Genomic DNA, 13,214 nt, shown 5'->3' on the forward strand with positions numbered 1-13,214 from the left:
TGGCCAATAAATTATTAAAGAAACAAGTTTTATTAGAAGCAAAGGCAATAAACTACCATTTTTCCTCCAAAACGTAAAAGTTGTAGCATGGAAGAATAACCTGGATTACAAACCAGACTTTTACAAATATTTTACCAAATCCCTATTTTATTTCAAAGCATGATACTTCAGACAATACATTTTACTTTTATGCTAGAAGTGGGGGGGGAAAAAACCCTCTGTAAAATATTCAGAACAAGGCCTGGCACCTGGAGTCTTATGTCTAGCTACTGTTATGAAGAACTTAAGGGAGGCGGAAGGATCTCTTGAAGCCAGGAGTTGGAAACCAACTTGGTCTCTACAAAAATAAAGATGGACATAAATTAGATGAATAAATAGAAATAAAAAATTACCCGAGCGTAGTGGCGCACACCTGTGGCCCCAACTACTTGGAAGGCTGAGGCAGGAGAATCACTTGAGCCCAGGAGCTTCAGGCTACAGTGAGCTACCACTATACTCAGGCCTGGTGACAAAGCAGGACCCAGTCTCAATCAATCAATCAGTAAAAGGGAATTTAAAAAACGTTTGCGTTTGTGGGTAAAAAACCACCAAATTAGACACGGTTTCTAGGTATGAAGCAACGTGGTAGGAGACTGAAAGTCTAGGTAAACTGGAAAAAAACATTATTTGTGCCTGATATAGTTATGTGGTCTCTGGCATCTGGTGTAGCTCTGCCCTTGGAGCTCAACTTGTCAACATCAGCTTAAAACGAAAACAGATTTGGCTATACTTAATAGTGAAGTACCTTGTTGAAGGAAAAGAACAAGGGGGCCAACTAAGGAGACAGAAATACCTAACCTCCAAGCTGGTTCTTAACGGAACCGAGCAAATGGGTGATGAATGACCCGGGAACGCAGTAAGAAAGTGAAGCTAGGTCAGAGAGGTAATGGGCCCAGGAGAAGAGAGACGAGGGGCGGCCAGGGGGAGAGGAGGCTCGAGAGGAATCGCTAGGAAGAAAACGGAGAGGACCACGCTAGGACAGCCCTGCCAGCCCCCTACCTCCGGCGGGGCCGCAGGGGCGAGTCTCACTCGAGTCGGACTCCGCAGCCCGGTGAGGCCCGGGCCCCGCTTCACAAACAGCCCGAGCTGCGTCGCCGCTGTCATCCCACCCCACCCTCCACCCGTCGCTGCCCACCCGCCAGCCCCGCCCGGCCCGCGCGCCCGACCTAGGCTCCCTCCCTAGAGTCCCGACCCCTAGCCCTGTACCCCACTCCCCAAGGTCCCGTCCTCCAGCCCCGTAAGCCCCTCCCCAGGGTCTGGTCCCCCGGCCCCGCACCCCTCCCCAGGGGCCCGTCCCCCAGCGCTGAACCCGCAACCCCTCCCCAGGGTCCAGTCCGCAGCCCTGCATTCGCACTCCCCTCCCAGGCCCGAGCCCGCTCCCGCCCTCCCGGTCCTGGGCTCTCAGCACCAGGCTCCCGCCCTCAGACCCTTCCCCTCCCGCGCCAACCGCCGCCCCTCACCTCCTCGGCGGCCGCCGCTGCACTCGCTGGGTCTTGGGTGCGGCGAAACCCGGGGCGCAGCGGCGCAGGGGTCTAGAGCGGCTGGTGGTCGCCGGGCTGAGTGCGCTCGGCCGCTTCCGGTGCTGCGCTGCGGGCCTCAGAGGACTTCGTGCTCGGCAAGCCCAGAGACTCAAACACCATGTCCCCGGGGGGCTCCTCACGCTGTGTTCGGCAGGGAGGCGAGAGCACCGGTTCAGCCGGAGACCGCTGGGGGAACCGCGCCGAACACGCTCCGGGCGGCCATTTTGTAACTCGAATCTACCCCCAAAACCAATTCGAAAAAAAGGGAGGAAAGAAACGCCCGCGTTCAGCTACTGCGCAAGCGCGCCGGCGCTTCCGGCAGTACCACCTCCTTCCGCCGGCCGGGCCCCTTACGCGGCGCATGAGCCCAGATCCCTGGAAACCGGCGCTGGGCTGAGACTGCCGGTCTCGCGCAAGCGCGCACGCGCCGACGTTAATCTCGGAGCCGGCGCCAGCAGCAGCGGCTTGGGGTGTCGGCTCAAGTGGGGCCGGCTGCGCGTCTTCCAGGCTGTTCGCGCGCTAGTCGCCGCTGAGGGGCCGGCGACGCACGAGGAGTTCCGGCGAGGAAGGTCGGTCAGTGGACATGGCCAAGGCCCGCGGTGTCCGCGTGTGGGAGCTGCAGGGCTGAGGAGAGGCCGCCCGCGACCCTCGGGAATAGTGTGAGGTGCCATTGGGGTCGCTTCACGTCAGGAAGCCCCGTCCCGGGGGACGCGCGCAGGTGTCCCTGCTGCCCGTACCTGGCCGGGGTGGCCCGGAGGGGCTGGGTCTCGGTGCCTGGAGGGGCCGTATGGGCCGCCTGTTAAAGGACCCCTCGTTCGCTGACATTTGATTTTGCGTCGGGTGCCTTCTCTTCTGTTTTTTTCAGCCACTGAGATCCCTTAGTGCGTCTTGGGCACTCAGCTGTTGAGCAGGGGAACGAGTCCTGCGCTTTCTGCGCTGAGGACTCCTGGCCCGTAGGCCAGGCAGCCTCTGAGCTCCTCTCTCACCAGCAGCTTGCGATCCCTCATCCCTGGCCCTGTCATTCCCAGTTGTTTCCAGTGCCGCCTTTTTTTTTTTTTTGAGATGGAGTCTCGCTCTGTCGCCCAGGCTGGAGTGCAGAGTGGCGCAATCTCGGCTCACTGCAAGCTCCGCCTCCCGGGTTCACGCCATTCTCCTGCCTCAGCCTCTCCGAGTAACTGGGACTACAGGCGCCCACCACCACGCCCGGCTAATTTTTGTGTTTTTAGTAGAGACGGGGTTTCACCGTGGTCTCGATCTCCTGACCTCGTGATCCGCCCTCCTCGGACTCCCAAAGTGCTGGGATTACAAGCGTGAGCCACCGCGCCCGGCCCTTTTTTTTTTTTTTTTTTGAGATGGAGAGTTTAACTTTTTCGCCCAGGCTGGAGTGAAGTGGCACGATCTTGGCTTACTGCAACCTCTGCCTCCCAGGTTCAAGCGATTCTCCTGCCTCAGCCTCCTGAGTAGTTGGGATTACAGTCTTGCGCCACCACGCCCGACTAATGTTTGTATTTTTAGTAGAGACGGGTTTTCACCATGTTGGTCAGGCTGGTCTCGAACTCGTGACCTCAGGTGATTCCCCGCCCCTCCCCCCCACCTCAGCCTCCCAAAGTGCTGGGATTACAGGCCTGAGCCACCATTCCCGGCCTGGAGCGCCTTCTTATAAACTGGATGGTGGTTTTTGTTTTCACCTTCAAAGTCGAATCTCCCTAGTCCGTTTATTACCGGAAAGAGGTCTCCACTCAGACCCACAGAGAGGCTTCTTGGATCTCGCACAGGAAAGAATTTGGGGCGAGTCCACGGAGTAAAGTGAAAGCAAGTGTATTAGAGAAGTGAGAAAGCAAAAGAATGGCAGAGCAGGGCATTCCCGAAAGTGGGAGGAGGAAGGCGCCCGCCTTAGGTACAGTGCTTGTTGAAATCTAAGGTAACACAGCCAAAAAAAATCCTGGGGGACATGGGCTCTACCACGAGGGCCCATGACCAAGGATCGTTCATCATTGTTTACTGACTTTGGCAAAGACCTATATTATCTTTAAAGCGAAACCTAAACGAAGAATGCTTTTGATCTTAAGATATTGTTAGGTTTTGAAGGGAAGATGAGAGTTAAAGAATGACACACAGGTCTGGCGGTGTGGCTCACGCTTGTAATCCCAGCAGTTTGGGAGGCCGAGGCGGGTGCATCACCTGAGGTCAGGAGTGCGAGACCGTCCTGGACACGGTGAAACCCGTCTCTACTAAAAATACAAAAAATTAGCCGGGCGTGGTGGCACATGCCTGTAATCTCAGCTACTTGGGAGGCTGAGGCAGGAGAATCACTTGAACCCACAAGGCGGAGGTTGCAGCCAGCCACACGCCATTGCACTCCAGCCTGGGTAATACAGTGAGACTGCCTCTCAAAAAAAGACAGAGGGCAGCTCAACAGCGACACAGGTATATGGCAAAAACCTACAGAGATGGGGGATCAGCTTAATGCCAGAGCCCACTGCTGCTTACAGGCTGGGGTACTTATAGGGCAGGAGGGGAATGGGCAGTATGGCTTGCCATGTGAATATACTTGCCAGTATATCCATAAAACGTTCTATGATCAGGCAGTTTGGCCCTTGTTCCCTCACAATGTGATAGTGATGTTCCTTGCACTTTTGCCCAGCAAGGTTTGATAGGGATGTTCCTTCAATTGGGCCTTTACCCAACAGAGTTTGGTAAGAAAGTCAGGCAGTTGGGCAGGAAATTTCTCAGGACCTGAACCCCCGTGGAATGTTTCACTTTGACCATTGTCTGCGAAATGGTGGGGGGCTTAGAAAATGGTGCAGTTTGGCCGGGCGCGGTGGCTCACGCGTGTAATCCCAGCACTTTGGGAGGCCTAGGCGGGTGGATCACGAGGTCAAGAGATTGACGCCATCCTGGCCCACATGGTGAAACCTCGTCTCTACTGAAAATACAAAAAATTAGCCGGGCGTGGTGGCGGGCGCCTGTAGTCCCAGCTACTCGGGAGGCTGAGGCAGGAGAATGGCGTGAACCCGGGAGGCGGCGCTTGCAGTGAGTCGAGATTGCGCCACTGCACTCCAGCCTGGGCGACAGAGCGAGACTCCGTCAAAAAAAAAAAAAAAAAAAAAAAAGGTCGGGCGCGGTGGCTCACGCTTGTAATCCCAGCACTTTGGGAGGCTGAGGCGGGCGGATCACGAGGTCAGGAGATCGAGACCACGGTGAAACCCCGTCTCTACTAAAAATACAAAAAATTAGCCGGGCGCGGTGGCGGGCGCCTGTAGTCGCAGCTACTCGGAGAGGCTGAGGCAGGAGAATGGCATGAACCCGGGAGGCGGAGCTTGCAGTGAGCCGAGATTGCGCCACTGCACTCTAGCCTGGGCGACAGAGCGAGACTCCGTCTCAAAAAAAAAAAAAAAAAAAGAAAATGGTGCAGTTTGGACTAACAGATACAGCGACATCAAAATGTTTCCTGGGTCTGTTAAGTCCTGGGTTTGTTTAGTTAACGTTATTAATCTGTTCCTGTAACCCTAAACAATCTTGTGACTACTAAGAATGCAGCCAACAGGTCTCTGCCTGATTTTACCTACTACCTATTCAAGATGGAATTGCTCTGGTTCCAATGCCTCGGACAAACTTGCTGCTTGATCTCTAGGTTGTGACCGTGTCAGGGATAGAGGCAGCTTAGGTGGAGGTAGACTTTCTTGTACTCAACATTGAATTGTGGCTTAGTTAAAATCAGAACTTTTATTCTTGCAGTAATACAATATTGTAAGGGTAAGCAAAATGATTAACACATTTACTTCTTCATTACACATTTAGCATTGAAATAACTGATGCCTTTCTAATGCAAATAAAAAAGATTTATGTATATAATAGCACTGTAGCTGACTTGCGCCTTACTGGATGGATTTCATTGCTGGCTAAAATGACAACTTTAAACTGGCTATAACTCAGGAGAATGGAGGCACTTTGCACACAGACATCTACCTCCATTGAATTTGGTTACTTCCTTTTAATGAAGCTCAAGTGTCACATTATGAAATACTCCTCCAAAGGTGTTAGCCACTTTTTTCCTATACTCTGCCTTTCAAAAATCCCTTTCAATTTGCTTAACCCCTGAGAGCCAAAGGACTGTGATGGTTGTTAGGCTGGGTCGTTGTCATCATGTTCAGTAAATAAATATCCAAACATGTCAGTTTACCTACCTTACCTGATTCCAAATGAGTCCATGGTGATGTGATCCTGCCTTTCTTTCTGCTGTTAGAGGTCCATGCCAGGAGCCAGCTTTGTATCAGTTTCGCCACAGTGATCAAGTCATAAATGTCTCAGATCATTCAAGCCCAGTTTAACCTAGTAAAGAAAATTGCAAGATAATATTGCTGTATTCTAGCTGTGTTCTGGCCTTCATTTTAGGTAGGCTTAAACCTTGACCTGGAGTCATCCCTGTTACGATTTACCAGAAAACACCCAACAGGAAGCCTACAGAACTACACTCTGCTCCTAATGCTAAGGAATGAAAACAGGAAATGTTCTGTTATCTGCCTGGCAGTGGGGCTTTGGAGTTAATCTCCTGGCCGTATCACTTACCAGCTCGGCAGCCTTGGACAAACTGAACTCTTTGAGCTCAGTTTCCTCATCTGTAAAGTGAGGATATATTATGTACCTTCATTTGGTTGTACAGATTAAATGTGAACACTTAAGTAAAGCACACAGTATGGGGCCGAGTAAATGGACTGTTAAATAAGACAGTATCACTTGTTTTTAAGTTCCTTGGAGCTTTCTCCCCTAAACAGCTCAAAAGATTTTCATTTTTTTCTAATGCTAATATTTTTCTACTTCTTGTTTTAAAATATTTTACTGTAAAATATTTTGGCCAGGTGTAGTGGCTCACACCTGTAATCCCAACACTTTGGGAGACCAAGGGAGGAGGATTGCTTGAGCCCAGGAGTTGGAGACCAGCCTGAGCAACGTAATGAGACCTCGTCTCGTCAAAAAACAAAAATGGAAAATTTTTTAAAAACAGGCCGGGCACGGTGGCTCATGCCTGTAATCCCAGCACTTTGGGAGGCCAACATGGGCAGATCGCTTGACCCCAGGAGTTTGAGACCAGCCTTGGCAACATGGCAAAACCCCATCTCTACAAAAACTATAAAAATTAGCTGTGCATGGTGGCACGTGGTAGTTTGAGCTACTTGGGAGTGCTGACGTGGGAGGATTGCTTAACCCGGAGAGGTCGAGGTTGTAGTGAGCTGTGATTGCACCACTGCACTCCAGCCTGGGCGACAGAGCAAGACCTTGTCTCAACATAAGTAAAATATTTGTGAAATGGTAATTCAGTTTCGTTTTTTTTTTTTTTTTTTTACTGATCAAAAATATAACTTTCACCCCCACTGAGGCTTAAAAGAACAAAAACAAAAAAGTGTAGCTGACATTCAGAGGTTTTGGCTTCTAGACCGCCACTAATATTGAACTGAGTTCCTGTAATTCTGGCTAAAAGCAAAGAGCTGTGTTTTAGCCAGAGCAGTTGTATTATGAGTTGGATTTGTGATTTCCAGTAGGCTTTTTGAAATGTTGCCCACAGGTCAGGGACTCCCTGTCCCCACTCATAGATTCTACACTGAATCTCTTTCAATGAGAACACATTTGGCTCTGTAACAAAGACTTACGAAACTGGGATTCAACTGGATTGCCTTGAGACTTTGGGCAGAGCACATGATTTATTTTGTCCTAGAGATTCCAATCTGCTGGACTCTCAGAAACTTTCACAACTTGCATTTTTCATATTTTTTCATATTTTAGGCTTCAGTGCAGAAGGATAAAACTAATGGCTAAGTTTTCTAATGCCGTTATTTATTTTTTTCTTGAGGCTTTATGGTCACTAAAAAAGTATATGGTACGTAAAAAAACGTAAAGATACTGTGGCTTATAAAAGCATATCTTTTTTCTGAGAACAAAATTAGCCAATTAAATAATAAAACCATCAAGAGACATCACCAGTCAGTGATGACGGAGGCAAAACTTGTTCTGCATTCCAAGGAGGGAGAAATCGATGAAAGCAGAAGTGATTAAACATTCACATCATGGAGCTAAATGACCTCCTAGGATGGATGGGTTTTATAGAGGTGGAGAGGTGGGGGGAGGGTGCTGGATGAAATAACTGGAAAATCTCCTTTTTCTTACTATTTTTCTTCAGTCCCTTTATGGGCACAACTGCTTAAAGAAACCAGATGGGCCGGGCATGGTGGCTCACGCTTGTAATCCCAGCACTTTGGGAGGCCGAGGCGGGCGGATCACGAGGTCAGGAGATCGAGACCAGTGAAACCCCGTCTCTACTAAAAATACAAAAAAATTAGCCGGGCGTAGTGGGGGGCGCCTGTAGTCCCAGCTACTTGGAAAGGCTGAGGCAGGAGAATGGCGTGAACCTGGGAGGCGGAGCTTGCAGTGAGCCGAGATTGTGCCACTGCACTCCAGCCTGGGAGACAGGGAGAGACTCCGTCTCAAAAAAAAAAAAAAAAAAGAAACCAGATGGCCCCAGGATGGTGCCAGAGCTTCTTGACCCCTTATCAGATACCAGAGGAAGATAAGACTGCAGAGTGGAATGGGATAGGCAACCCCTAGTTGGCTTCAGATCATTATCGTGTCGTTATAATGCTAAAATTCCCTCTCCTAAAAGAAAGTCTCCACCATTTTGTGTACATGTGATGTATGAAGACATGTGTTTATAAATTGTGCGTGCACATTTAGAGTCTCACTTTGCACATGCTAACATTCCTCTCCTGTCCCACACCTAGTCCTGAAAACTCCATGCCTTCTAGTGTTTGGGGAGAAGGGGCATTTAGAGTAAGAGCTCCTTCCCTGGCCAGCGACTAAAACCTGGTTACCATTTACAGTTGGATGTCCTCTGTGTAAGTCGATACAAAGTGGGGAAAGAGCTGAGTTTACCAGTGATGACTGGAAGACCTTCTCTTTGAGATTTGTACCAAACCAGGTCTCAGTCTGCCTGTACCTGCTCTGTCATTGCTTTCACTGTTGACCTGCTTGCTGCTTTACCCTTTGTGTCTGGCCGTCTCTTATACTTAGCCTTCTTTCCTCCTGTCCATCTCTACCCTCTTTCACATACTTTTTCTCAGTTTTGTGACTTTAGCAGACCTTTTCGGCTGGCCCCCAGCACATCCCATGGCCTGGCAGCAGGTGGTTTCTGCCTGGAGGGCTGAGCCATCAAAAGATTTCAAGATGTATATTTTGTAAGGCAAAGCCTGTACTCATAGATTTTGTGAAGGACCTGGTTGGGGAAACAGGAGAAAAATTGGATGGGAAAAAAGTAGTAAGCAATTTTACTGTGTGAGATATTAGTGGGCGAGATAACATTGAAGCAGTGCTTGATTAAATGCCAAATGAAGTTCCAATGGTAGCTGAGAGAAGGGAGGGGAGAGACCATTTCAGACAGGGCCTGTGTTAGTCTGCTTGCACTGTTGTAGCAATGTAGCACAGACTGAGTGGTTTAAACAAAAGATTGATTTCCTCACCATCCTGGAGTCTGGATATCCAAGATCAAGGTGTCAGCAGGGTTAATTCCTTCTGAGGACTCTCCTTGGCTTTTAGATGGTCACTTTCTCCCTGTGTCTTCATGGTCTTCCCTCTTTATTTTGTCTGTGTCTCTAATCCCTTATACAAACAGCAGTCAGGCTGGGCACAGTGACTCACGCCTTGTAATCCCCGCACTTTGGGAGGCTGATACAGGAGGATCAGTTGAGGTCAGGAGTTTGAGAACAGCTGGACCAATATGTTAAAACCCCGTCTCTACTGAAAATACAAAAATTAGCCAGGAGTGGTAGCTCACGCCTGTGGTCCCAGCTACTTGGGAGGCAAAGGCAGGAGAATTGCTTGAACCTGGGGAGGGCGAGGTTGCAGTGAGCTGAGATCACACCACTGCACTCCAGCCTGGGCAACAGAGCAAGACTCCATCTCAAAAACAATTAAGGCCGGGCGCAGTGGCTCACGCCTGTAATCCCAACACTTTGGGAGGCCGAGGCAGGCAGATCACTTGAGGTTAGGAGTTCGAGACCAGCCTGGCCAACACAGTGAAACCTCATCTCTACTAAAAATACAAAAATTAGCTGGGCATGGTGATGCACATCTGTAGTCCCAGCTACTTGGAAGGCTGAGGCTGGAGAATTGCTTGAACCCAGGAGGCAGAGGTTGCAGTGAGCTGAGATTGTGCCATTACACTCTAGCCTGGGTGACAGAGTGAGACTCCGTCTCAGACAAAAAAAACTAATCTTAAAGTATGTACATTGTTTTAGACATAATGCTGTTGCACTTAATAGACTACTGTATAGTGTAAACATAAATTTTACATGTACTGGGAAACCAAACAGTTTGTGTGACTTGCTTTATCGAGATACTCGCTTTATTCTAGAACTGAACCTGCAATGCTCACAATCTCTCCAAGGCGTGCCTATATACTACAAGCACTGTTTTGCTCTCCTCAATTGTTGTTAAATCTTTAGGGGCAAGGACCCTGTCTTGTCATTCTGTTTTCTCAGTTCCTAGGTTCTTAGTACTTGCTTAATAAATATTGTCTGGAACAAATTGAACAAGCTTTTCTTTTGGGTTCTACCAATATTTAGTCACCACAGGGGGTTCATTCCCACTGAGCATTTAAAACTCCAACCTATGCCTTACCCTATTTCCTTAATGCGTTTGGTACTGTTTTCTCATGTATAACATGAGAGAAACGTTGCCTACTCAAAGGTTTGTTGTTAGATTAGGTGGCTTGGAGGGTATGAAAGTATTTGATTAACTGTAAAGCAAAGTACAGATGTAAACTATGGTTGTTATTGTGGCAGAGGTTGCAATTAATAGTTGGACACTAAAATCTGGTCTCCCCTTCTTCCACAGGAACAGAATTGCCATCGGGCTCAGGGAGAGATTACACTTCTTGTCTGCTTTGTTGCTAGTGTGGCCTTGTGGCCAAGCACAGAACATGTGCAGTGATGATGGTGCAACTTCTAGGTCATCCCCAGCATGGAAGATGAGCCCTGGGCATGGAAGATGAGCCCTGGGCATGGAAGATGAGCCCTGGTCCTGCAGCGGTGCTCTTTCCTCTTCTCACAAGCTGGAATGTGCATGTGCTCCCACCCAGCTTTGACCATGGGGAGAAGACAGTGCTCTGCAGTCTGGCAGAGCAACAAGGTGGAAAGGGCCTGGGTCCTTGAGTGATGTCATGAGCCCTCCCACTGTCCCAGACCTTGGGACTGTTATATGATAAGGACTTTCTGTGAGTCACTGTCTTTTAGAGTCTCTCTGTTTTAGCTGCCTGGACTTTATCCTGGATAATATGGCTGTTATCATGGGTATAGTGTTACTATGAGCCTCACCTAAGTAATTTCTACTCTGCCTTTGACTACTAAACTCATGTGGGCCAACAGTCACTTAGCATTATTTTTTCCTCAATGAAGAGGTTAAGATGGAGGGAGCAGGAGAAATTGAGGCCTGTGTTTTACCAGAAGGTGAAGGGTTGTCTTTGCCTTTCCTACATTCGTGAAGAATAATTCTAGACAAAAACATTAAGCTCATATCAAAGCATCTGCTTTGTGAAGCCATGGGCTTTGCTAGAACTTTCTGTGACATGACATTTATTAACCCGAGTCTACCTGGAAGTTAGAGCTGAGGAAGTTTTCCTAGAGTGGAAAAAGTCCAATGCACTTGTAAAAGTCAGACCAAGCTCAGCTCAGATTCCAGTTTTATTAGAGGTATGTCACCCTCCTGAGCCCTTATTATTTCCCCATCTGTGAAATGAGGACACTGCTCTCTCTGTCTAAGTGTTGCTGGGAAGATCACACACCACTGAGACAGAAGGTGGGGCTAGCGCAGTTCTGGGCATTTTGTACACCCCCAACAAATATTGATTTATTTCCTTCTTTTTCCTTGCTCAGAAAAAATTGAAGAAGCCTTTATTTTAAAATTCCTCCTGAATTACTTTATTTTATTTATTTATTTATTTTTTGGAGACAGAGTCTTGCTCTGTCGCCCAGGCTGGAGTGCAGTGGTGCGATCTCAGCTCACTGCAACCTCCGCCTGCTGGGTTCGAACGATTCACCTGCCTCAGTCTCCTGAGTAGCTGGGATTACAGGAGCCCACCACCATGCCCGGCTAATTTCTGTATTTTTAGTAGAGACGGGGTTTCGCCACATTGGCCAGGCTGGTCTCGAACTCCTGATCTCACGTGATTGGACCACCTCAGCCTCCTAAATTGCTGGGATTACAGGCATGAGCCACCGTGCCCAGCCCTTGAATTACTTTAGATCCTACTTTTTAAGAAAATATTTGGCCAGGCGTGGTGGCACACACCTGTAATCCCAGCAATTTGGGGGCCTGAGGTGGGTGGATCACTTGAGTCTAAGAGTTCGAGACCAGCCTGGCCAACATGGCGAAACCCTATCTCTATTAAAAATACAAAAATTAGGGCCGGGTGCGGTGGCTCACGCTTGTAATCCCAGCACTTTGGGAGGCCAAGGCGGGCGGATCACGAGGTCAGGAGATCGAGACCACGGTGAAACTCCGTCTCTACTAAAAATACAAAAAAAATCAGCCGGGCGTGGTGGCGGGCGCCTGTAGTCCCAGGTATTCAGAGAGGCTGAGGCAGGAGAATGGCGTGAACCCGGGAGGCGGAGCTTGCAGTGAGCCGAGATCGCGCCACTGCACTCCAGCCTGGGTGACAGAGCCAGACTCTGTCTCAAAAAAAAAAAAAAAAAATATAAAAATTAGCCAGGCATGGTGGTGGGCGCCTGTAATCCCAGCTACTCAGGAGGCTGAGGCAGGGAGAATCACTTGAACCTGGGGGGCAGAGGTTGCAGTGAGCCAAGATAGCACCACCGTACTCCAGCCTGGGCGACAGAGCAAGACTTTGTCTCAAAAAAAAAAAAAAAAGAAAGAAAATACTTGATGTTCTTTTTAAAATGTATATGGTTTACAAATAAAGTTTACAAATGCTTTTACACTCCTTGTAGGCCACATTATTTTTCTGATCCTGAGGGGTGTGTATGTGTAGTTAACTCGTTACGAAAGAGAAGGTGCTAAAAGACAGCAGTCCTTAGGGTATGAAAGCAATACTGGCATTGATGAGTGAGGAGGCAAGAAAAATGGGAGGCACTAGGTAATTCTGACAATCTCAAGGCAAATGAAAGCTAGCTTGGAAAAACCACCATCAATTTTGAGTGAGATGGTGAAGCTTTAAGGCCTAGGAGGTCTGCCAAAATGAGGGTGTTATGATGGCATCCTAAAGTCTCCGTGTCTGAAGCCATAGGCAGGTCATTTCCAGGGCCACGCAGGATCCGGAAGATTCCAGGTGGTGGGTAGATACTTGCTCTACCCTCTCTGCTTCTTCCCTCTGGCCTCCTTTCTCCCTTTTTACTCAGTCTGCTTCCCCCCAGTCTGTCACTCTCTCAGACACATACACATACGCTCATTTGTATTCAAAGCCAGGTTCAGGCCAGGAGCAGTAGCTCACATCTGTAATCCCAGCACTTTGGGAGGCCGAGGTGGTTGGATCACTTGAGACCAGCCTGGCCAACGTGGTGAAACCGTGTCTCTACTAAAAGTACAAAAATTAGCTGTATGTGATGGCTTACGTCTGTAGTCCCAGCTACTCGAGAGGCTGAGGCTTGAACC

General features: G+C 48.9%; 2 protein-coding genes across 7 annotated transcripts in view; one reads left to right on the forward strand and one right to left on the reverse strand.

The window, feature by feature from the left end:
• The window catches only part of NUP50 (nucleoporin 50), a 21,557-nt gene extending 19,692 nt beyond the window's left edge, over nucleotides 1-1,865 (reverse strand). The window contains exon 1 of one of the 3 annotated variants that reach the window (XM_055254122.2): nucleotides 1,500-1,865. The gene's annotated coding sequence lies outside the window, so the exon portion shown is untranslated. Of the gene's footprint in view, nucleotides 1-392; nucleotides 498-1,038; nucleotides 1,168-1,499 lie in introns of those variants that run through there. The other 2 variants (XM_055254121.2, XM_055254125.2) reach the window with 2 other exon arrangements.
• LOC129468506 (uncharacterized) overlaps nucleotides 1-12,541 on the forward strand; it is a 15,586-nt gene extending 3,045 nt beyond the window's left edge. The window contains exons 2-3 of one of the 4 annotated variants that reach the window (XM_055254139.2): nucleotides 1,500-2,128; nucleotides 10,443-12,541. In XM_055254139.2, coding sequence (XP_055110114.2) covers nucleotides 1,500-2,128; nucleotides 10,443-10,599 — 786 coding nt within the window. In that variant the 3' untranslated portion in view covers nucleotides 10,600-12,541. Of the gene's footprint in view, nucleotides 1-1,499; nucleotides 2,219-3,334; nucleotides 4,679-7,734 lie in introns of those variants that run through there. The other 3 variants (XM_063623025.1, XM_063623024.1, XM_055254140.2) reach the window with 3 other exon arrangements.
• The last annotated feature ends 673 nt before the right edge of the window (nucleotides 12,542-13,214 follow it).

The sequence above is a fragment of the Symphalangus syndactylus genome, chromosome 18 (assembly GCF_028878055.3).
Source record: "Symphalangus syndactylus isolate Jambi chromosome 18, NHGRI_mSymSyn1-v2.1_pri, whole genome shotgun sequence".
Classification (NCBI taxonomy): Eukaryota; Metazoa; Chordata; class Mammalia; order Primates; family Hylobatidae; genus Symphalangus; species Symphalangus syndactylus.